This window comes from Arvicola amphibius, chromosome 12 (assembly GCF_903992535.2).
Source record: "Arvicola amphibius chromosome 12, mArvAmp1.2, whole genome shotgun sequence".
NCBI classification, from domain to species: Eukaryota; Metazoa; Chordata; class Mammalia; order Rodentia; family Cricetidae; genus Arvicola; species Arvicola amphibius.
The window spans coordinates 84948533-84972967 of record NC_052058.2 but is presented as its reverse complement, the minus strand read 5'-3'; the positions used below and the strand labels follow the sequence as shown (position 1 = coordinate 84972967).

Genomic DNA, 24435 nt, shown 5'->3' with positions numbered 1-24435 from the left:
GAATTTATATGGCTCTGGGGATCAAACACCGTGTTTCATGCCTACCAGGAGAGGATTCTACAAACTGACTACCTCCCAGGGCTTCTAAAGCTTTTATTCCCCTTCTTCACCCAGGCCTGAGAAGGACCCTCTCAGACCATCTGCTAACCCCTTGCACACTGCTAAGAACCAGGCTGGCCAATGAGAATGCTGGCCACTCCCCCATGGACAGGGACAGGGAGCTAAATCCATTCAAAGGAGCACTGCTGTGGTTGGGTCAGGCATGCTTTGTGTCCTTCCAAATACCTCCTCCCGCGGCAATCAGTGCCAATCCTCAGGCTCCCTGCCATTAAAGTCTGACTTGGAGGGGGCTGGAGAGATGGCTCAGAGGTTAAGAGCACTGACTGCTCTTCCAGAGGTCCTGCGTTCAGTTCCCAGCAACCACATGGTGGCTCACAGACATCTGTAATGAGATCTGGCGCCCTCTTCTGGCCAGCAAGCATACATGCAGACAGAACATTGTATACATAATAAATAAATCTTAAAAAAAAAGTCTGACTTGGAGGTGGGCAGGAACTTGTGAGACCACTGGCAATTGCATCCCATGGTACACAGCTCAGTCCTAAAGCATCTGAGACAGACAGCTTCACCCGCACACCTTTTCTTTTTTTTCCTTGAGGGGTCTCTTAGTCTTTCCCTTCCCCATATCCCTCCCATCCTTTCCTATATAAAAGAGAGGAAGAAAGTAAAGGAATTGGGAAACTTGGCAGGTCTGACCAGAGCCACCTCTGATTCCTTAAAGGTCACAATATGGCTGTAGCACCTCTACCCTGGCAAGGAGCCTGCAGTGGCTGAAGATAGTCCTGGAGACTGGCAGATAGACGAGGGGGAAAGGCGGCACGAGATGAGGAATAAAAAATGAAATAATTCCTACACGTCTGGGGTAGCAAACGATGAGTAAATGGGCCCCAGATCTGGGCTTAGGGGTACAGGATACTGTGGGTAGAAAGGCTGAACCCTGAATACACAGCAAAGCAGAAAGTTAGCGATTAGGGGACACTGGGGAAAAGCCAAGAGCATGCCAGCTGCAGGTCAGCCAACTCAGCTAGACCCAGGCCCCAGCTCTCATCCCTGCTCCAGGATGAAGGACGGAGAAACAGAACATAACCATGAGTTTGACCATGTGTCTTTATTTCCTGACTCTGCCCTTTCACGGCATGAGGCCCAGTGGGGGCTGCTCTCCCAGGGAAGCCAGGCCTGGGTGGATTTGCTGGGACATGATGCCCAGTGGGGCACAGAGCACCTCCCAACTCAAGGCAGCCCGTTCCGTAGTGCACTGTTCAGACAGTTGTACAGGTGGATATACTGCTCCTGAGGGTAGACATGGACAAGGTGTATCACCTGCTTGCCCAGATCTGACCGAGAAAGGCTCCCAAGGGTCTCCTAACCCCTATTCCATCTGGAAAGGGCATTGGGGAGGGGTGTCCACAGAGCCACCTGGTGGTGACCTGAATGGGGTTACCAGAACCTTTCCATCTTTGAACCCTTTCAGGAAACCTCCACCCCCACCCCGTTTGCTTCTCACCAGCGTTGGGGTCATGAGGCCACAGGCCTGTGACTGCTTCAGGGCCACATTGAAGACATCCACAGAGCACTCGGTCCCTGCTTGCTGTAGCAGCTGTTCCAGGGCCAAGAAGGTGCCCAGCTGATTTGTGCCCTTGCTGTAATTGACAAGAGTTAGACGTGGGACCCCTGGGAATGGGGCAGTGTCTGGAGACACGGGGAAACCAAATTTAGTTCCAAGAACTGGGAAAGAATGCTAGGTACTTGGTGAACCAGCCAGTTAGAACCCTACCAAATCCCTGGGAATGGAGCAGAGAAGACAGGGGCCTTGGGAGACTACCCTTTGACCCATAACCCTAGTTAACGCATGCGCATGGCGTTTGTCGACAGCACCTGGAGTGGCTGAGCAGGGTCCCTGGCTTCTTGCTCTTGCCGCGGGAGCAGCACTGGACCACAGCATTCAGGAAGGGCAGTAAGGTGGTAGCTGGGAGCTCGCACCCAGACTCCAAGAATGGAAACTGCAAGCGTTGAACCTGCCTCTCAATTCCACTCTCCCCCTGGAGCAAGGGTGAGGTCAACATTGGTGCTGGGGAGGGTAGTGGGCGGGGGGGGGGGGGGGGGGGAGCAGGATGGGAATCTCATTATCACCGCCTTCCGCACTATGCCCTGTGGTCTCACTCAGCACCTACATGTATGACTCTGAAGAGGGTACAGGGCCACCCAGCCATGTTGCTCTCAGCCACTCTGTGCACCGTCACCATGCCTGTGACAACAGGCTGCATCTCCACCGGCCAGAAGTCTTGCAGCTGGAACCAAAGCAGGCCTCTCAGTCAGCTTCCAAGATCTCTGCCCATGCAGGGGGTCAAACAATGCCACATACTCCACTCCTGGAGCCACACATTCTATCCCTCCACACCCCTCACCTTTTCTTTGGCATCAGGCAGGCCCAGGGAGACCAGCACGTGGGCACCGTGCTCCCACACCAGTTCCCAGAGCTCCTTCGGTCCTGCAGAGCCAGTTAGCACCACGTGGTCCCGACCGCACGGCCCACCCTGAAGATCAACAGCTTGTTGGTTCCCAGGGATTAAGGTGTCTCCTGGCCGCCCCACTGCTTGCTCTTGCTGCTGGAGCCCCTGGGACCCAGACACCCCCACCCCCACCCCCGCCCAGAAAGCACTAATGATCAGAGGGCTAGTGATAGGGTTACAAGATCAGCATCATCTCACGGGGAAGAGCCAGGATTCCAGCATGTTGTCAGCAGGGCTCTCCTCCACCAGGGAGAACTGCATCTGAGAACGATCACCTGCGGAAGGATGGTGAGGGTTCAAGTGGTCTCCACTAGACATTTGCTCCACCCGACCCAACCTTGTACGGAGTGAGGCTTACCCGGGACAACGCTGTTCTGATTATAGCCAGGAGGGGGCATCAGAGAGCCAGTCTTATACTTGATGGCCTGCTTCAGGAGCTGGGGAAAAGACGGATAAGGTGAAGTCGGCCAGGGAGGACTATGCCCCGTTGTCACTCACTCCCTGGCCCCAAGTGTACCTTGTACTCTTTCAAGAAACCAGCATTGGCATTGGCTGCTCTCTTGGCACAAGCCTGTGCAAAATTCAGCACAGAGATGGGGCCGGAGCTGGAGGAGGGAGAAGGGACTTGGTTATCCAGCCCCTGCTTCCAGTGGTCTCTGCTGGGTCAGCGCACCAGGGCCTGGACCCTAGTGGGAATGCACAGGACACCAGTGCCCACCTGCCAGGACCGGAAGGTAGCTGACTTACTCTGAGGTATCAGAGGGTCCTTCCAGAATCTTGTGGAGCAGACAACGGTGCAGGAAGATGTACTGACTCTGCAGGGAGAGGCACTGGCCTAGTTAGTGGCCTTGGTCCAGGAGGGAAATAGTCCTGGCCCCAACCCACCAGGCAGGGATGTGGGACTAGAGATCCTTTAGGGAACCTTCCCTGAGTCACCCACAGTGTCGACTCACTCAAGGGGCCAGTCCCTTCTCTCCTTTTACAGAAAGGAAAGTGCCAATCCAGGCAAGATGGTAGTCTAGGACTGTCCCTCACTCCAGACTCTTCTACATGCCCCAGGAACCTCTTTTCCTGCTCCTGTGAGGCCATCTAACATCTTCCACTCCTTTGGGTCTAACTTGCTCAGCCCAGTGCACAGGGGCCTCACCGGCGTCTGGATCATGAGGGGCCGGTGCAGTCGAAGAATGTACACGGTGTTGAACACGTCAACCATCTGCTCTTCCTCTAGTTGCTGCAGTAGGCGCAATAGAGCCACAAAAGTGCCTGTCCGGCCCACGCCGGCGCTGTAGGGACAACCACTGAAGAGCTAAGTACAAGAGGGGAAGGGCTCCTCCAAACCCAGAGCCCTTCCCCCACTCAAGGCCAGGCGGGCCCTCCACCCCACCCATCTGTCCTCACCTGCAATGCACCAGGGTGGGTCCCTTGCCCTGAGTGATGTGCACCTGCTCCCGTACCAGTTCCACGAACGTGAGCAGAGAGCTGGGAGCCTCTGGCACACTGTGGTCTGGCCAGGTAGTGAACTGTAGCTGCTTCACCCGCCGCTGCTTTTGCTGGACACCCTGAGGATGGTGGGGGAGGGCCGTGCTGATTTCCTTAACATTTTCCTAACCCCAGGAAACCTTCCTCACCAATTCTTTAAAGGTGGAGGTCAGCTCCTGCTTCCAGTGGAGGGCCATAGCTACAATGACATTGTCCTTGCCCCAGCATGGACCTTTGACCCTCCTCTAGTCTCCCGGTCTATCTCTGCTTCCCAAAGATGACCAGACAGAGAGGCATTGTAGTGTCCGGCTCTCCTGCTCTAAGAGGTCACAGGTTGGAGTGAGCAGGGACCTCTGAGCTGAGCACAGGGTAGAAGAACCTGCTCTTTCTTTGCATTGGTGTGACCTTGGCTCAGTCTTTAGCCTTCACTATATGTGTGTCTTTCTACTTCTTCCCCAAACGCTACCCTGGCCAGTGACCAAGAGCTTGTGATCTTCACTGGAAAACAGATCATGAGGACCAGGAGAGGGGAGTCCCGGTTTTTATGCCTTTCCCACCAACCCTGTCCCCTGGGCACACACATGCTGCAGCTGGAACTCCCTCCTGGTCCACTCCTCCTCAGGCTCCTCTGCCAGGAGGTGGATGGTGATATGACCATGGGTGACAGGGGTGGAGCTGGCTGGCCAGTAGTGCTCACACAGCACCTAGGGTGAGGGGTTTGAGAGAAGAAGCATGCTTTGACATCAAGCTTTGTCAGTGTACCCAGTCTCAACCACCCCCACCCATCTTTTTGCCCCCCCCATTCTAATGGAATTCTGCTCTTTGCTTCTACCCAGCTCTGAGACCATCTCTTCCAGAAACTTCCATCCTCTGGCTGCACTACGGTACCTTGATAGCCCTCTTAGGACTCAGTGTTGGCTGTGGCTTCCTGGGGAAACTGTATGGTCCTGACTTAGGAGCCATCTGCCCCTTCATCATTGCCTTAACAGGAGGACACACTTAGCTGCCTCTGTTTGCTCTGGGCCAGCACTGTACATACACAGCACAGAGGAGATGGCCCTGGGCTCACCGAGGAGCCTTCTCAGCCCTGCACTGACCAGAGGGAACCGAACTGAGCCAAGAACTCATGAACCTGGTCCTTTCCCATATTTCCCTATCCTAGGTGATCCTGAGAATTCCCCCACTAACTCCTAGCCCCATCTGGCTTGCCTGCCCAAAGATGGTACTAGGGAGGGTTCCTGCAAGAAGGGTATATGCCACCTGGTGGTCATTCTGGGAAGCTGCAGGACACTCACCCGCCCGTTCTCCATGCCCACAGTCAGCATGATGATGACTTGAACTTGCTGCTCCCATACCAGCCGCCAGAAATCCTCTAGTGTTTTCTTGAGGGGCCCCTGAGTGGCGATGAACTCTTGTGGGTGGCTGTAGCCCTAAGGTATGGGGAGCAGGTCATGGGCATGTTACCAGACATGTTACCATCAAACATTCAGCAGTGGATATAATCATGTATGACCTAAATGAAATGTGATCATGGAGGGTGATCTGAAGGATACTGCCAACACCCATGTTCCATTTGGAAGGGGTAAGAAAAACATACATGAAAATACAAGATCCTGACCTGCTCGAAACAGTCTGCCCAGCCATCCTCCCTAAGCTGGGAGTGACTTTGTTATCTAGAGGCAGTGATTTATGATGCAGCTCAAACTTCCTCACACTTCCAATTCTCTTGCTTCAGTCTTCCATGTGCTGGAATTAGAGGAGTGTGCCACCATGCCTAGCTCCAGACCAACCTTCCTAAAGCTAAACTGTGTGTGTATTGTATGTGTAAATATATATTGAGTACACACACACTCAAGTCTTCCATGGCTGCCGTTGCCTGGCAAATGAAATCGAAGCCTTCAGGGTAATAATCAAGGTTTAACTTCATCCACTTCACACCCACCTCCCACCACTTGACACTCCACTCTGCAGTCTGCTGGCTACACACACACACACACACACACACACACACACACACACACACAATGGGCTCCTTTGTGGGCTTGTATATAGTTAAACCACCCTGCCTCCTGAGGGACCAGGATAGAGCCTGGCACACAGCAGACCTCCCCCAAACACTTGCCAGATTAGCCTAAAGAAATATGGACTGGTGATAGTTCTAGACACACTGCACAGCTAGCACAAGACAGTGTCCCCAGGCCTGCAGGTGCCCTTACTGGGATGAAGTTGGCGTTGATGTAGTCAGAATGAGGTTCTCCTGCCAGCTGGGCCAGTCTGACCCTCGAGTGGTCATCTGCAGAGAGTAGATGATACAAACTTGGAACCAGCACAGGTAGCCCCTCCTTAGGGCCGAGCTCTGACCCACTGCCCACAGCCTCCCTCCTGCTCCCAGCATTTGCTCACAGGGTAGCACGTGTGGGTACCGGTTCTTGGTGGTGTTGTCAGGATGCTCGGCCTCTAGTCTGGGCTGCTCCCTGCCTACCTCCTTCAGCTCCTATGAAGACAAGGCAGGTCCTAGTGGCTGAGGCAGACCCATCTCACCCCACAGCAGACAGGGTAAGGATGGTGAGAATGAAGCTGGAAGGCAGGTCTAGCCCAGCCTAGATGCCCTGGTCCTCCCTCCCTGGAGTACTGGGTGACACGGGACTCACCTCAAACTCCTGGAAGAAAGCCTGGTGTGCGTGTGCACTCTTGGCCTCGTAGCTTTGCCGGAAGCTATGGATGGGGATGGGCCGATGGGTCCGCCTGGCAGAAGAGGAAGGGAATAGACGCCAGCTTTGGGTGTGCAGAGTCCTGCCCTACCCCGCCCTGGGAGACAGGTGCAGAACTAACTGTACAATGTGGCCACAGGGAAGACAGGCACCGGACATGCAGACCCTGGACTGCCCTGCCCTCCCTGTGTAGAACAGAAAGCTTCTCTAGAGCCCAGCAGGCCCACAAGCCCATAGTGAGGTAAAATGAAAGGGAGACAGGCCAGAGGCCGGAAGTTCATATATACATAAGCCAGGAGCAGCAAGGAAGACAGGCCAGAGGCCAGAAGTTCATCCATACATATGCCAGGGACCTCAGCTGCTTGCTTGCTTGTTTATTTTGGAGTTTCTTTGATATTGGGGATCAAAACTAGGACCTACACATGGTAGGCAAGTGCTCTGAGCTACAGCCCAGCCTACATGGGGTCAGTTCAACAGGAAGTCAATATGAGGAAAAGAGAGCTGGCCTGATTCAACCTGATTCAATCCGCATAGTTTTTCCAGGTTTCACTTCACCTTTTAAAGTGTGTTTATCGCCTTTGCCTTCTATAATGTATTTATCAACAAAATACAATTTTTTAAGGTCCACATGGTTTGTCAGAAAGCCAGATAGCCAGGTCTGGAGGAGGGGCATGCGATGCTTAATCTATGTACCACCTTGACTGGGTCATGGTGTCTGAATTATAGTTAAACATTATTCTGGATGCTCTGAAGACATTTGTGGGTGAGATTAATATTTAATTTGTCTGACTGACTCTGATTTTTCTTTAGATGATATTAATCTTTTGCCCTTTTTTGGCAAGTATGAATATGTGGTCACATGGAGCTAAGATCAGATGTCATTCTCGGTCACTCTCCCAAGTCAGTGTCTCTCAAATGAACCCAGAGTTCACCATGTTGGCCATTCTAGCTAGCCAGTTTGCACCTCAGGTCTCATCGCTCCCTTCTGATCTCTGCAATTACAGGCAGGGCGCCATGCCCACCAGATTCCCAGCTGCCACACTTCCATAGCAGGTGCTTTATCCACTGAGCCATCTTTCCGGTCCTCTTTGAAAGTTACAGCTGTGCAGGTCAAGCAGGTGATGCTCCTATGTGAGGGGGCCTTGTCAAGCCTTAATACAAGCAAGGCTGACCTGTCCCCACTAGAGGGAGTTCTGTCAGCAGATGCCTTCAGACCCTTCTCTGAAGTCTCTGGCCTGCTACCCCATAGCTCCCCACTCCTTGGTCCTATCTCTCTGAAAGCCTTGACTTCTACAGTGAGTTTGAACAGGAGGAAAAAGCAGAAGAACTGAAAGAGAGCGGCAGTGGCTGAAGAGCTTGAGAAGAGATGGGGGCTGGTCAACAAGACGAGCCCCCTGTCTGGTGCAGCCCTGGGGAGCTTGGCAGAGCCACTAGCAGGCTGTGCAGTAGGGCCATGCCGCTGCAGCATCGTTGGGAAGAAGCATGTTTCAATGCACTCACCGCAGGTTGTAAGGCATCAGCTCATGGGAAAAACCATCCTTCTCCGGCCTGTGGCAGTGGAGAGGCGAATAGGAGGCAATGGAGGGCTATGGGTCACAACTGGCAAGTCACACTGGGCTTCCCAGCCCTACCTGCCTCCTCCTCACCTTGGTCCTTTCAGGCGCCACCAGCACAGCAAGCACAGCATTGCACACACAATGAAGATACAGCCTGCCACAGTCCCCATCAACACCGGCAGGGGCACTGCCACCAGAGAGATGCTGGCCTGGGGCTCTGTGGAAGGTAAGGACATGGCAACTTCCCAATGGACCCTGAAGGCCATGCCAGCCTCTCCTGGACTTGGTCCTGCTAGATCAAAGGTTCTCAACCTGTGGGTCACGACCCACATAGCAGATACTTAGATTATATATAATTCATAACAGTAATTACAATTACAATTATGAAGTAGCCACAAACTAATTTTATGGTTGGGGGGTCATCACAACATGGGGCACTGTATTAAAGGGCTGCAGTGTTAGGAAGCTTGAGAACCACTGCTCTAGAGAGAAAGAGTGCATGTAGTGATATCTCTCCACACCCCCAGACGTCCCAGATACCAAACTGAGCCCAGAAATGTCTGTTTGGGGTTGGTGAGAACAGACAGGCAGCTTTTCTTCTAATGCCTAGACATACTCCAGAGACTCTCCCTAACACCCTCAAGAGGAATGGGGTTGAAGGCCAGGCCTCCTGTACCTTCTAGAACTATGCCACCTGCTGCAATAACCAGCAGCCACAGGGAGCTCTTGAACACCCGCAGGGTAGCTACACCAATTTAAGATCTGTGCAGTGTGAGCACACATGAGAAGTCAAAGGCTCAGGGGAAATACGGAAAAGATATCGGTAGTTTTTACTTGCTTGTTTTTTGCTTTGTTTTGTTTTTTTAAACAGAGTCTCAAGTATTGCAGGATGAGATCCAACCAACTATTTGAGGATGGCCTTGAACTCCTGATTCTCCTGCCTCCACCTTCCAAGTGCTAGGATTACTGGTGTGGTCCACGGCACTCTTCTATCCAACCTAGGACTCAGCATTCAGCCTAGGCAAACATATCCCCACTCTGCCTCTCAATCACCTTTTAACTGATATTTTGAAACATTCACTTATTTTTAAATATTCTGACTTAAATAAAAACAGTTACTAAAAGTAAATGTTGCTTTTAGTAGAAAATAAAAATTGTGTTTGTCTCCTGTTGTTTTTTTTTGTTGTTGTTGTTGTTTATTTGTTGAAACAGGGTCTCAACTACAAAGCCCTGGCTGGCCTGGAACTGGGCAGATCAAGGTAAGCTTAGAGAGGTGCCTGCTTCTGCCTCTGGGTTGGAGGGGGATTAAAGGCATATGCCACCAAACACAGCCACCTCTTCTTTTTAGCTTTCAATGTACCTACCAGGAAATTCTAAGTTAGAAGTACTGTTTGGCTGCATTGGAGTCTCCCCTGAGGTTCCTTCTGGACAGAACTGTCCTTGAACACAGGGGTCTAGGAATAGCCAGTCGCAGAAAGTGACACAGGAGGTGCCAGGGGCTGTGCACAGTCGCAACCCCCTCAGTAGGTTCCTCTCCCACACTTGCTCCTAGCCCCCACAAGTGCACCTCACTGAGGTTCTGGTCCCCAAAACTGCTAGGTAGCACTTGACCCCCAGGAGCCTAAGCTTGGTCCCTCCCACCTCTGACTTCAGCAGAGGGGTACCAGCACCCCTCCCGTCTGTCTCCAGTGTCCAGCCAGAACCTAGGCACGTGCCAGGCCTACCTGAGAAAGCCGAGAAGGTGATGATGGTCTCGGGAAGGTTAAGCCTACTGAAGGCCGCGACACTGAATCTGGGACAAAGAAGCAGACGTCATGCCGAGAAGGAGCAGCCAAGAAGAAACCCTGACTGAGAAACAGCGATGGCCACCTCAGCTAGCTAGCTTCCATCCTGCCCTGTTGAGAGTTGGACAGCCTGTTCCCCATCATCCTATGCAGAACACTGCTGGCCTGTCCTGAAAGCAGCAGGTAGCTCTAGATATAGGGACCTGAAGAGCCTTGGATTTTTCCTGAAAGTCCCCAAAGAATCCATCTCCCAATTCGTTTTAACAAAAGAACCAGGTAACAGGCAGGGCTCTCCTTTTTTGTGTTGATGCCAGGAAAACTGATCCGGATAACTGTGAACCCTTGTGGACTAACACTTGCATTCTGTTTGTGAGTCTGCCCCTACTGTAGAAAGAACTTGATCCCAAAGCGGGGTTTAGAGGAGGCCCCTCCCTGCAGCCCTAGCCCTCACCTATACTGGAAACCTGGCTTGAGATGCCCATTGCATATCTCCTGGGTGTGGCCACAGTCCTCTATGCCCACAGGCACTGTCCAGGATCTTGGCACAGTCCAAGGCCCTGGGTAGAAGGGGTTGGGGAACAGCACAGCCAGATAGGAGTCACGTCCTCCATAGTAGTGGTCATACCACGTGTGGTTGATGGCTTCCCGGGAAGGTTGGGCCGCTGAAAAGGTGGGGGGGAGGGAAGAGGCAGGGCAAGGTGGGTAGTAGGTCAGGCGGCTATCCAGTTTCATTAATATGCAACCCCACTCCCAACCCAACACCACTCTTGTCCTCAGTAACAACCAAGGCCCTGTTCTGTCACAGCCCTGGCGCTGGCTTTTCATCCAGTCTCTGTCCCTACCCCAGCCTCACGTGCCTGACTCCTCCCAACCCTTCCAGGCCCAGAACTCACATGACATGTTGATGGTGGCAATTATGCCATACCACTGGATCTGCCCATCATCTTTGCCAAACATGCCACGTGTGACTGTCACGCCCATCCCTGTCCCCAGCTCCAGCTGGGGGGCTTCAGCTAGCTCAGGGGGGTGCCAAACTGGGGACAGAGAAGGGGGAAACAGAGGCCTTGACTCCACACCTCCCATCCTTCCAGGCCATGCCTTCCTCTACCCAGCACCTCTCATGGCATCTGGTAACAAATGGCTAGTGAACCATTAAATAAGGCCTGGAGGGGTTCTTGGGTTAGGGTAACAGAGCGTGATGCGCCAAAATACAAGACAGAGGTCAGAGGAAGGGCAGGTCTATGGGCAAGGAGAGCCCCAGACAGCCAGGCTCAGAAGAGGGAAGTCCCCAGGGGACCGTGCTAGACCGAGTCTATGTGAACAGAAAGTGGTAGAAGTGCCTACCCTCAGCAGAAGTAGTGCACACCAGGGTGACTGCCCGGCTCCACAGGCTATTCCTGCCCAGCACAGTGAGGCTGAGGCGGTAGGAAGTAGCTGGCATCAAACCGGGTAACAGGAGAGCATCCTCCGAGGTGTTGACCTGGAAGACAAAGTGACCGCTCCCTCCCCCGACCAGCTGCTCTACCACCACCAGGCAGGCACCCACATCTCCAGCAGGCATCGTCCAGTTCAGGACCAGGTGGGTGGCCTCAGGCTGGCACAGCACATCTTCCACGGGGCCAGGCTCTGAGGGAACAAAAAGCTCACACCATAAGGTGTCAGAGATCTCTAAGAGGAAACCAGGGGTCCAGGGGCTCTCCAACCCAGAGGGCACAAAGGACTGGCATTTATGCCCACAGAAGGGACATCAGCTTCATGGAGAAATGACTTGTCTTTGGGGGAATCATTGCCCATCTGGAGAGGCTTAGGAGGCATAAGTCAGGACAGGGGTAGACAAGACATCTGCCTGGAAGGAGCAGGTGACTCGGAGCAGAAGACCAAGCCTCCCAGGCTTACTACCCTTCCCTCAAGACACGAGACCTACCCACAGATAGCACCACAGGGTGAGTGGAGGCCTGCAGCGGCCCTGCCTGACACTTCACAGACATCAAGACGGTGTGTCCTGGCGTGAGGTGCCTCAGCATGAGGTGGTCTTGGCCTGGTGACAGGGGTTGCTCCCACGAGAGGTGTCCAGCATCTGAGAGTTGGGCCTGGCATGTCCCCTGGCCCAACGGGCCACTGGGCCAGGCCAGGCTAACTACAGCACTGTCTGCTTGCATGGACACGAGCAACTCATTGGGTGTGAGTGGATCTGTGGAGAGAAAGCAGCATGTCAGCCAGGCCCCTGGTCCTAGTCCTGAGAATGCCTCACACAGTGCTGGGGTTGGCCAACCTCATTCAAGGCCTTTGGTGTGGAGTTGAGACATGGGACTCAAATGGAGCTAATGTGTCCAGGGTCCCCTCCCCAATGCCTTTCCACACGCTACTCACGTGTCCAAGCAGAAACATTGGCTGCTGCGGCAAAAAGGGGCCCAGCCCAGGAGATGACCTCCACTTTGTACTTAGTGCCAGGAGTCAAACCCGAAAAGCTTGTGCTGTCTGCCTCGGGCCCAACAATGCTGGTGGCTGTCCGGGCACCTTCCTGGTATAGGGTCACTTGGTAGCTGTTCCGGCCCCCAGGAGCATGGACCCAGGATGCTTGGAGCTGGGTGGGAGCCTCACTAGTCACATTTACCATTGTGGGGGCTAAGGGGGCTGCAGGGAGAACAAGTGGGGGGGCACAGATAGAGATAAAATAATCAATTAAATGTCTCCTCCCAAAAAGGTTGTCCCTGCTCCCTCCATCCTTTTCCCTAGAGCCTAAGAGTTCAGTGTAGTTTAGGGCAGCAGGCAAGCTGGCTAGCCTCTGAAGCAGACCTACCACTGCAGTAGGGATGGCCCTGCCATTTCCCTCTGGGAGTCAAAACTAAACTCAGCATCCAGGAATGATGGATGGTCCTTCTCCAACCCCACAGCCAGGGAGCTTGAAAACCCGTGTGTCCACAGGACCTAGGCCTCACTCACCCTCAAAGCCTGGGGTCTGGAGTCATATGATCTTAGCCTAGTCACAAAGTAACACCCCTCTTCACATACAGGGAAACTGAGACTCAGGAAGAGTAAAGGCCTGTTCTCGGAGCCAAGAAACAGCTAGAAGCCAGGTTCCCTGGTGTCCAAGCCAGACTTCTACCTAGCTCCCCCCAGATGTCTGAGGTCCCGCAGCCCTTAGGGGAAGTCTAAAGGACAGTAATAGTGTCCCAGGGGACAGAGGGAAGGTAAAAGGGAAGACACAGGCAGGCCTGGAGAGTCCCTTGTGGAGAAGGTCGTGCTGGAAATAGGAGGTCCCAGCTATCTTTGCCCCCAAGATCTCTGCAGGCTGAACAAGCCCAAGAAATCAGATTAATCAGATTAGTGTGAAAGGGGGGCTTCAAAACCCAGTTCTCCAGGTCCTGGGATCTCTTTGGGGGTGCTTCTCATATACTCTGTGTTTCTGTGTCTCCCCTGTTATGTAGGGCTGGGGTTGGCTGTGGCAGGGAGCCTCTGTTCTGCCCATACTCCTGGACAAAAATCCCGACTCCCCTTAGCAGGTTAAAGAGACTAGGAAAAGTTGCCTTCTCCTTGTGCCTCAGTTCTCTGACCTCTGAATCAAGGGCACACTCCTAAGCTTGTCACAGCAAGCACATGAGAGAGCAGGGATGGGTAGGATAATCTGCAGGGTGCCCAGCGAATACTACCGCTATTGCTATTAATGGTTCACAGCTCAGGCAGAGCTAGAGGAGGGCTTCTGGAGAACAGTATGGCACTGGACAAGGGACAAGCATAGGAGTCCCTGTGAAGGGCCTATGAGGAGCTTCCTGGTGCCTTGGAATCAGGAGACAGACCCCGCAGACAGCCTAGCTTCCTTCTCACAGGCTCAGGGTCCATGGAACCCAAAGGGCTGGGAAAGGAGATTGCAGGGGTCACTCACGTGTCCAGCCTGTAGAGTTGGCACTGTTACTTTCCTCGGAACCCCACAGGGTAGCCAGCTGAACCTGGAACTCAGAGCCTGCCGCCAGCTGGGCCCAGGAGAAGTTCTGGACCTCCCAGGACAGGAGCATCTCGCTTTCAAGTGCCAGGGGCCTCAGCCGGTAAAGCCGCAGCTGAAAGCCATCCCTGCCACCTGGCGGGTGACTCCAGGAAGCCGTCAGTGCTGCAGGCTGGGTGGACAAGCCCAGGCTCAGGTTGGTGGGAGGAGCAGGGCCTTGGAGAACAGGAAAAGACAGATTCAGTAGAATGTGAATTCCTCTTCCACTAGCAAGCTCCAAAGCTCCCATGTGAAGTTCCAACCTCCTGGAGGCTCTAAGCTCAGTTTTTAGCCTTCCCACCCAAGGAAACCCAGCACTTGCCCCGGCCTCCTGCCTGCCTTCTGCCTTGAGGTAGGTTGGCTCCCTAAGCCCATGCCTGGTTCCTATCACCTGCTTCCTCTCCAGCCAGCTCAATGCCTGCCCTCTCAGCCTTCAGGGCCATTCACTGATAGGGTTGACATGGTGTCTAGCAAATGTCTAGACTGTGGGCCTCTGAGCAAGCTTAGCCCAGGCCCTCCAGCCAACCTGCCTAGCCACACAGGTTCTTTTTCAGTTAACCCCCCTCCTCCTCTGGGAACCCTGCCTGACTCCCTAAGCAGGGTGCCCCTTCTATGAGTGTGAAAAAAAATCAAGTCAAGGCACATAAAATTCCTGATATTCAGCCACGTTAATCTGTAAGAAAACAGTTTTGTGTGATTCAAATTGGTACACAGTAGCATATTCCTACTAATACATTTGTATTTATTATAATATAGTATATAAAATTATATACATCATCAGTATATGAACCATGTTTGTAAGTCTTCCTTTCTGGACTTGTTCATAATCTTTAGCCTTAACATCTAACCCCATACCTAAAAATGAGAGGCGCTAAATAGGTATTTGTAAGAAGGATGGATAAGAGGATGGAGGGATGAATGGATAGACGGCAGGATGAGAGGGCAAGTGGATGGACAGGTATGGCTAGCCAACCACATGGCAGGAGGTGGAAGGTGCAGGAGAGGCCTCTATTCTCACTCCCACCCGAGAGCAGAGCAGACCACGTGCACAGTGCGGGGCAGCCTCCCGAGGGCAGGAACTCACGGGTGCAGCCGTGGATCTTCCGCAAACTGGAGCGGAGGTTCCCAGCCCAGGCCCATGCTGACATGGTGTAGCAGGAGCCAGGTACCAGAGACTTCAGAGTCAGGCTGGAATTGTTAGGGCCCAAGTCAACAAGGTTGCCAGGTGACCACTGGCTGCCGTCCTGATGCCAGGTGAACTTGTAGCCCTCTTGCTGTCCTGGTGCTGGAGCCCAACTGACGGTCAGGTCAGCCGGGATGCTCCCACTGATGACCTGCAGTGACTGAGGTGGCAGGGGACCTGAAGAGGAAGCAATTTGGCAAGGGGTCATGTCGTAGCCCCGCGATGCCCTCTGCCCCACTCTGCTGAGCCTCTCCTTCTCTCTGACGTCCCCCCTCAAGCGACCATCCTCAGACGCTGACACTCACGTGTGTAGCCCATAATACTCTGAGTGATGTCACCCTCAGATGAGGCGATATCCACCCGGTAGTGGGCTCCAGGTACCAAGCCACAGAAAGTGACATGAGTGGCACCAGAGGGCACAGAGACGTTTCCTAGGAGACCTGGAGCACCATCAGCATAGAGTAGTGCCCGCCTCCCAGCCTGCTTGATGGCTTCCAGTTCATCGAGCTGTAGTCTGGCACCAGGACTCTCCCTGGGAAGGACAGCAGTCTCTGGAGAAGAAGCAGGGCCCCAGGAAGTGAGGACTCCTGTCCCTCAGGCTGCAGACTCCCTCTGCGGGCTCCCAGCCTGAGCCCCATTCCAACCAGACTCACCAGTCAGCCAGGTCCTGGCCTCCATCTGGGCATCATAAGGTCCAGCTAGAACCTTCAGCCCCAAGGTGTAGTGTCCGGGAGGCAGGGGTCCTGGGAATTCGGCAGTGCACTCTTCAGGGCCCAGAGCAGTGGTATTCTCCACTGGCCCACTTAACTTCAGCACATAGCCATCCCGGGCTCCCGGCCCTGCCTTCCAGCTTGCCCAGAGCTCATTAGACAAAGGGGTCAGCACCAGGTCAGATGGGGAGGAGGGATCTAAGGAGACAGGAGTCAACCCAGTGGGTAAGAAAACTCACTCTGTACCCTCACCACTTTCTCCACGTGCCTGCCAGCCTCTCACTGAGTACTGACAGCTCTGGTGTCCACACTACTCCAGATGAATGCCAAGACCTGGCAGCTACCAACTGGCCACGGGAAACAGTAACAAACAATAACTCAAGTAATCACGTGTGTGCCAGCGTGATGAGGGGATTCTACACACGATACCTCCCACCAACTCGCCCTTACTAAAATACAGAGAAGGTAGCAGAAATGGTTAGCTGTTTCTCAGAGTCAAAATAGGGTATCGTGGTGGCAAAGACAGGTGTCCAGCCAAGGTTCAGGGTCACTGCACTTATATACAACATGACCTTGGATCTGGGTGCTCTCTCTGTACCTCTGTGCCTATAGTAACATGGGACAGCAAAACCTATGTTGGGTTTTTTGGAGGATTTGCTTCAATGAAACCATACCCAGAAAGAGGGAGCCTGCCTGGAGAGGATTCAGATGATCATAACCATTAATACCACTACCATTCCCCCAGACAGTTGCTGCCACAAATCCACCAGATCCATTGTGTTCCCTAGGTACTCACAGGTCCACTCGGTGGCGTTGGGCCCCACAACCCAGTGAGGCCCAGCCGCAGCACAAAGCTTCAGCTTATAAGGTGTGCCTGGAGACAGGTGAAGGAAGGTGTGGTTGGAGACCCCTCGTCTGAGCACTGCGGTCAGGTTGGTGCCCCCTAGGTGGTCTGTGAGCATCAGGTGGAACCAGGCGGCCCCTTCAGAGCTGTTCCAGAAGGCTTTCAGGCTGCTGGTATCCAAGGCGCGTAGTGCTAGGTGAGCTGGAGGCACAGGCTCTGCAGGAAGTATGCACAGAGCAGAGCTGGGCTTCAGAAAGGACTCTGGAGCAAGATACCAGCACCAGCAGTGGCACGAGGGATCCCAGAAACCTAGCCACACTGTGACACACTGAGACACGCTGCCTACAAGGCTCCAGACTCAACACTGTTCTCACCTCCCCAAGTCTAGCTGCTCCCTGCCTGGCTCCCCAGTTTACCTGTCCATTGGTGGATGCTAGTCTTCGCTTGGAGACTGCCAGCCCAGGTGATAACCTCCAAGACGTACTGACTACCCGGCAAGAGGTTGTCAAAATTGTAAGACAGGATGCCAGGGGACACTGAGATGTTATGTGCCAGCGTTTGTGATTCCAGGTGGTAGAGGAGAAGCTGGTAGCTGTCTTGATCCCCAGGGGCATCGCTCCATGAGGCTTCCAGGCTGGCTGGGCTCCCAGAGCTATGCAGCTGCAGTCCACGGACCACTGACGGGGCTGTGCCGAATGTCAAGAGAAGCGTTAAGGTCTGGACAAAGGGCTCACCGTCCTGGGAGTTGTCCCCTTTGCTTTCTCTGTGCCCCTCCCCTGTCAATCCTCTAGAGCAGTCACCTCTTGTCCCAACCCCAAGGAAGACCATACACCCCCAGCCTGCAGATGTCTTACCAGTTTGGGCAGTGAGGGTAACAGTGACATTCTGCCGACAGGGTCTTAGGACAGTCAATTCCAGCTGGTAGCGACTCCCTGGCACCAGGCCATGGAACTCAAAACTGGACTCATTTGTGTGAGCCTGAAACTGCTGCCCTTCTGGAGAGCCCAAGAGGTTCAGACTCCTGAGGCTGAGGGCATAGTCAAACCCATCTGGCTCTGCCGACATCCAGCTCAGAAACAGGCTGGTAGGCTTTCCCTGGCTGCTGACGTTCACGCTCAGGGGTAGACCTGGGAGATAGGGGTGCATGCACTTAGTCACCTAGCACCCCTTCTGCCCTGAAACAGGAAGGCGAGACCAGGGACCAGGGACAGGCATAGTCTACTGGAGAAATTAGCCCTATGACCTACCCACTGCCCACCAGAGCACCTCTCTGTGAAGACACCTACCTTCACCCTCCCTGTCTGGGCTCCCTTCCAGGGATGGGCATGCGTCTTCCTGTAGGAAGAAAAGGAGTTAGGGAAGCAGATGTGGAGAGGCCTCTGGAGCCCAGATCTCCGAGAAAGTCCATAGAGAGGATCCAGACCAGAGAGAGGAGTCCCCCTGTGTCTGACTCCCACACCCCCACCCCTGCCACACACGACTGGAGAGACATTTCCTGAAAGCAGGCTACTGTGCAGCCAGCAGACAGTAGCCAGCAGCCTAGAAGGCTAGAGCAATCTGTTCCCCTGGCCTCCACGCTGGTCTGGGCGGAAAGCGAGCAGCTTCCCTCATCCATAATGCAGACCAGCTGTGGAGCCCCACAGAGAGGTGGGAAGCCTAGACATGCTCCCGGAGAATAGGCCCACGCACCCCACCCTACCCGTGCCCACCTTACCTCCGCCAAAAGGCCCTGGAGCCAGAGGAGGGCAGCGAACGGAATCAGAGGCCTCATCCTGATGAAGTCTGCAAAATCAACATTGGGAAGCAGAAGGCGGAGCTACACCCCCTCACCCTCCCCTTGCCCTGATGGCGGGCAGGCGGGCAAGGGTGGGAAGGGTGGAGTTTCGGACAGGTGCCAGGCAGCAGATCCCGACCCTAACCAGGGCCAGGACTGGGTAAGACTGATAGGTGGGGAGAAGCAATATCTGGCCCTAAGGGGACTGCAACTCTTAGGTGGTTCACAAGCTCCGTCCCTGCTTCTCCCACCTCCATGAGACAGTCAGCTCTCCTTGAAGGAAAACGTCCTGTGCTTTTGGGGAGGCCTGATAGGAGTGGTGGCCTTGAAATGAACACACAGCAGAAGTGCCCGACTCCCCCACACTCTGTCCCTGGAAGAGGTCTGGGTATCCATTTGTTCCCTCCCCTGGGCCTTGGGTGAGGTGGCAAGGCAGGCCTGAGGGGCATCCTGAACACAGGAGGTGGGAGAGCCAGCTGTGTGTCGCTCCTTTTGTCTGCCTAACTTGTTCTAGTAGTCAAGGACACAGAAGTACATCCACTGCATCTAGAGCTCACCTGGCCCCTGGAAGCCATCTCTCACATCCCTTACTGCCCAGATGAGGAAGCTGACTTCCAGAGAGTCCAACCTGAGGTTCCATGTGTGTGTGGAAAGAAGCTGGACTTGAACCCGAGACTTCTGACTCAATTGAGCAGAGAAGGCAAAAGGCATTCCCATCCCCGGTTCAAGTCATCTCTGCTAGGAAGTTTCTGGGAGCGATGGACATGTCTGGGGCTTTTGCTCCCCTCTCCTTATTTCTTCTATTTAGGTCAGCAGTACCCATCTGGCTCCCCTGCCCTCTCCTGGCCCTCACAGGCACTGCAGAGACCCAGCTGAGGCCTGATTTACAACACAACTCAGGCCCTACTGCTGTACCCACCCAGAGCCAGCTGCTCACCTGGTGCAGCTCACCCAGGTGCTCCTACACCAACTCAGCCGTGGGAAGGGAAGGAGCAGAGTTGAACCTCTGAGCCCTAGGAAGGAAGCCCAGAACTCAGCAAGCTGGGGGCAGAGCTGGGGGGTGTTCAGAAAAACCCTACAGGTAGAGACTTTGAACACCACGGAAGACTCCTCCTAGCTTGCTTCAGCAAGGAGCCCAGGCCTGCCTCAGAAACCAGCTCTGCCTATCCTCAGCCCAGCACCAGGGGCTGCTGCCCGCCCTACCCCCACCGCAGCTCTGTCCAGCCCCAAACCTCAGAGCCGCCCACTGGTCTGGATGGGGTCCTGGAAACTTAGAACTGCAGACTCATCAAAATTTCCAGGCTGTGTAGGAGTGTGTGTGTGTGTGTGTGTGTGTGTGTGTGTGTGTGTGTGTGTGTGCGCGTGCGTGCATGCTCCTGTGTCTGTGTGTGTATGGCACTTCTGAAAGAGGCAGGGAAGGGGACTAGCAACCAGGGAAACCTGGGGAGATGTCTCAGGCCTCAGTCCAGACAAGATGTAGAGGAGACATCCTAACCTGGTCCTTGGCCAACCCCACCTCACCTGGGAACACTTCACTCTGTTTCTTCTAGCCAAGTCTCTGTGGATGGCCACAGTGGGCAGAGGTGGGGCGCGAGCATCTTAATTCAGAATCTGAGCAGAGGAGACACAGCAGAGAGTGCCTGTGGTCAAACGGTTGGGGTCCCAAAGTCCTTACAAAAGAGAGACCTGTAGGGTCAGAACTTCTTCATAGCTAGTCCTATGGACCCAGCCTTGAGGATTTTTGGCCCTAGAAGGCTCTTTTACCAGCCCCACCCTGTTAGAGCAGCCTTGGGGTTGAGAGATAGGCTCAGAAGAGGGTGAAAAAGCAGCTCCCACACACACCCGACCCCCGTGCCCAGGCCAAGATTCTCAATTCAGCAAAAATGTACTCCTCTCAGCAGCCACCCCCACAGACAAAGCCACATCCTCTACCTAGAAAACTCTTGGGGTCCTCCCTAGATCTTGAAGCCTACCTTTTCAGTGTGGAGGGAGTTGGCCAGGAGGCAGAGGAAGGCAGAGGGCTGGTCCTGGCAGCCCAACTTCCAAGTGTGTACTAGCCTGGTGCCTCCCGGCAGCTGTTGGAGGCTGCTCTTCCGGCTCCTCCTCTGCTCTCCCACAGCCTGAAGCCAGGCCTTGGGCATCCCCCACACTAAAGGAAGATAATTACCAGGCAGATGAGAACGGGGCGCCCCCTCTCCCTCCCACAAACTGAGGAAGGTCGCCAGGAAAAGGCGACGGTCCAGCTTCTACTGAGAAGGCAGAGAGAACTAAGTGAGGGGCTGGGGGAGTAATGTGTTGTGTGTGGGGGCTAACAGTGTGCATAAGGCTGCATCCAGAACAACACAGTGGAAGGGACATAGAGAGCCCCTGGGGGGAAAGGGCCACTGTGGGACAAGTCCATTCCTCTGGCCCTGGACTTGGGAGAAAGGAAAGGAATCACCTCAGCTTGAAGTCATCCTGCCAAGGCACTGAGTCTGGCAGCAGGCATAGATAGAGTAGGGCTAATTCCTGGCACCCTGGGAAGGCTAGCCATGGTTCCCATATGCTGCGCTGGCATGGGCCATTGGTCCTCTCCATGGTGAGGAGTATGAGAAAGTCCTTACAACTGCAGGCATCAAAAAGATAGCAGGGGAAAACTGGGTCAGGGAGGGGCACCTAGGAGAGCTGCCACAGAGGACACACTGGGGTGCCTCCTCAGACATCATGCCTCTCTACCCCACTCACCCTGCCTCCTTGGGTGTCTTCCGGACTCCTCCTTGGTGAGCTCTCCCCCACACTACCAAGGACAAGCCCAGGCTTGCAGGGGTGAGAAAGAAGAGCTGCCTCGGTATCTGAGGGGAATGAGAGCACTGGGGAACAGCCACCTAGCATCCTAGGGCTTCTCCAGAGGGCTCCTGGGAAGGCCAGCTCAGGAGGGGAGTGCGAGAGGTGGAGGGGGCCAGACCCAGGCTCCTCCATCCTTTCCCTTCCCACCCAAAGCAGCCGGCAATGGTACAGGGTGGCAGCCTTTGCCCAGGGCTGCAGGGGAAAGGACTTCTGGGAATTGCACTAGGGACAGTTGTGGCCCCTGGGATGGAAACTGGTATCAAGGGCAAAGAGAGAGAGAGGGAGAAATCTCTGACTGAGCACAGGACCACAGGTGAGTGAGACTCAGTGCGCTGAGACCTTGCCCTGCTGTGGCCCCTCCCTTGCCAACTCCAGCTAGCATCTAAGCACAGACACCGTTCTGTGCCCACTCTGAAGCAAGGGGCTCTGCCCATTTTGGGCTGCTGGGAGTAACTCCCTCTAGAATCTCTCCACTGCTTTTTCGGTGGGACTTCTGTGCAAAGACGAAGGCTGGCTGGGAGAGGGAAGGGGAAAAAGAGATGACGGACACACAGCAAAGACTCAGCCCATGCTGCTTCCACCACCAGGTGGGGCTCCCTAGCTCCCCGCCCTAGTTGGTTTCTCCTGCTTCTCCTGTCTGTGATTCCAAACACTGGGTCTGTAGGCAAAGTGCTTCACAGGCCTCAGTCCCACAAGGGGTTACTGTCCTGTTGTCTTCCCCTGGGAGAAAGAAAGCTGGTGGGGAATCTGAGACTCGGGGAAGCCCAGGAACTTGGCCAAGGTCACACCTCCACTAAGCACCAGTTTGCTTATTAGGCAAGTCCCTCTGACTTCCAACTATGATTTTACATCCTCTAAAGTTGAAGGTACCAGAACCTAATGCCCAGTCAGAAAGACAAGTCTGTGAGGTGAGAGAAGGCAATTCGCTAGCAGGGTGCCCCCAGACTCCAGGTATGGGAATGTCCTGCAGAGGAGGGAGCTTCACCTTCAGGGGTATCCAGGTATGGGAACATCCTGCAGAGGAGGGGGCTTCACCTTCAGGGGTGTCCAGGTATAGGAACATCCTGCAGAGGAGGGGGTGTCACCTTCAGGGGTGTACAGGTATGGGAGCATCCTGCAGAGGAGGGGGCATCACCTTCAGGGGTGTCCAGGTATAGGAACATCCTGCAGAGGAGGGGGTGTCACCTTCAGGGGTGTACAGGTATGGGAGCATCCTGCAGAGGAGGGGGCATCACCTTCAGGGGTGTACAGGTATAGGAACATCCTGCAGAGGAGAGGGCATCACCTTCAGGGGTGTCCCAGCAGCATGAATAAGGTAGAGACTGCTCCAGAGAAAGCAGGAAAGGGCAGGTGAAGGACAATGGCACGTGTCTTGTACCACCTGAGACTTACTGTGGAGACTCTGGCTACAGGCTTTCATGGATGCTCGGGCATTCTGAGCAGAACAGGGAAAGGAGGGGCAGGAAGGTGAGCGAACACCCTGGGAGAGAGAGAACTCAGAGTCTTGCTTCAATCCTAATTGACCCTCACCCCACCAACTCCCTTCCCACCTCCCAGCATCTTTGCTCTCTACCCAGAAGCTCAGTCTCCAACTTTCTGAACCCCACTGGGCCCACATCTATGGGGGTCAGGAGGTGTGCTCGCAGCCAGGAGGCTGAAGCTGTGAACTGAGGACGCTGTGCAGACCTGTGGGGGCGGGGCTTCTCCTACTTCCTTCTCCTCAGCCCTGTGGTATCCTCACTTCCTTTTCTTGACTGCAATCAACAGCTGGCCCAGGGCGGGTGGCCTTCTCTCCACTCCACTCCCACCCCCTCCACTATCTGCTAGTGCAAACAGCCCTGTGGGGAAGTCAAGGCAGAGCCCAGTCTCCAGTCACTGTACACAAGTGTACAGGAATTCCCAGCCTCCTGCTTCTATTACCTCATCTTGGCACCAGAGCCAGCCACCTCCAGGCTCTCCTGAGCTTCCTCCTCAGGAAAGCCCACCTATGCCTCCTAGGAGAACAGGCTACAAAGAAGAGGGAGCCAGAATCAGCCAGCCCCGGAGAGGCTCCAAGAGCCACCCTCTGACTAACTGCCAAGGAGCAACACAGGTGTCCCAAGCCTCCTGACCTCAAAGGGCCATCCCTGGCCCTCACCTCCTCCCCCATGGGCCAGAAGAAGACCAGCCCCTCCTCCCACCCCCTCTCAGGTGCCACCCCTGTGCCTAGTGCACGGTATTTCTTTTTTGGTGTCACCATTTGACAGTTGAATCGGAGAAGTAGGAGGAAGAGAGAGGATGTGGAATGCCAGTGCTGGGGGCCGGGAAGGGTGTCGGGAACATTACAGAGAAAAAAAAACAGTCTTGCAAGCAAGCATGAACCTAGAACCAGTTGAGCCAGCAAGGGACCTGCCAAAGCCAGGCAGGGGTGGGGGGCTGTGGAGCCTTGGACTTGGCGTCTGCTCCTCCCCCATGCCCCAAGCATCCAAGCAGCTCAGTGCTGAAAGCGGTGAAGAGGACATGGGAAGTCCTTGATGTGAGGGCCACAGCCTTTGACTCTCTGTAAGTCTTCTGAGGAGATGCAGGGCTCTGAGACACTCCCCAAGGAACAGTCTGAGGGGCTCTGAGAAACCAGCCCCAGATTCTTCTCCTGTTTAGCTCTGTTATCTGTTCTCCAGTGACTAGCCTATGCTTGCAGGCTGAGAGACGGGGCCTAGAAGGCCCTGCTTAGCCCTGGGCCCCTCCTTCCTGTACAGAAAGAACTAGTCCTCCCTCCTGTTTCCCCCACTGTTCCTCTGTGGCACATCTACTCTGTTCCAGGCAGATATGGCCTGGGCTTGGCCGTGAATTGCCAGGCTTGGAAGCAACAAGGGCTTACAGGGGCAGAAACTGAGACCTAGAAATAAGTCTCTCACCACGGGCTCAGCTAGAGGAATGACTGAGGGTTTCCTATGGCCATCTTCTCCACGAGGAGGTAGAGGAGCCCATGATAAAGAACCCGGAGGCGTAGACCTGGAGTGATCGGGAAAAGCCTCCTCCT

General features: G+C 54.4%; 1 protein-coding gene across 1 annotated transcript; it reads right to left on the bottom strand.

The window, feature by feature from the left end:
• Positions 1–1153: 1153 nt before the first annotated feature.
• On the bottom strand, positions 1154–19598 carry LOC119827771 (receptor-type tyrosine-protein phosphatase V-like). Its single transcript, XM_038349640.1, has 34 exons — positions 19528–19598; positions 18531–18598; positions 18103–18151; positions 17671–17943; positions 17233–17502; positions 16769–17032; positions 15916–16170; positions 15568–15813; positions 15164–15439; positions 13984–14256; positions 12471–12734; positions 12025–12291; positions 11445–11726; positions 10994–11134; positions 10552–10762; positions 10041–10108; positions 8407–8533; positions 8261–8308; positions 6701–6794; positions 6453–6543; positions 6266–6342; positions 5345–5479; positions 4631–4753; positions 3969–4129; positions 3718–3853; positions 3318–3385; positions 3088–3175; positions 2929–3007; positions 2769–2845; positions 2466–2594; positions 2232–2348; positions 1936–2099; positions 1565–1700; positions 1154–1350 (listed from the first exon to the last, which is right to left on the bottom strand). The coding sequence occupies exons 2-34, from the start codon at positions 18585–18587 to the stop codon at positions 1291–1293; spliced, it is 5106 nt and encodes a 1701-aa protein (XP_038205568.1). The 5' UTR covers positions 18588–18598; positions 19528–19598; the 3' UTR covers positions 1154–1290.
• Positions 19599–24435: the final 4837 nt, after the last annotated feature.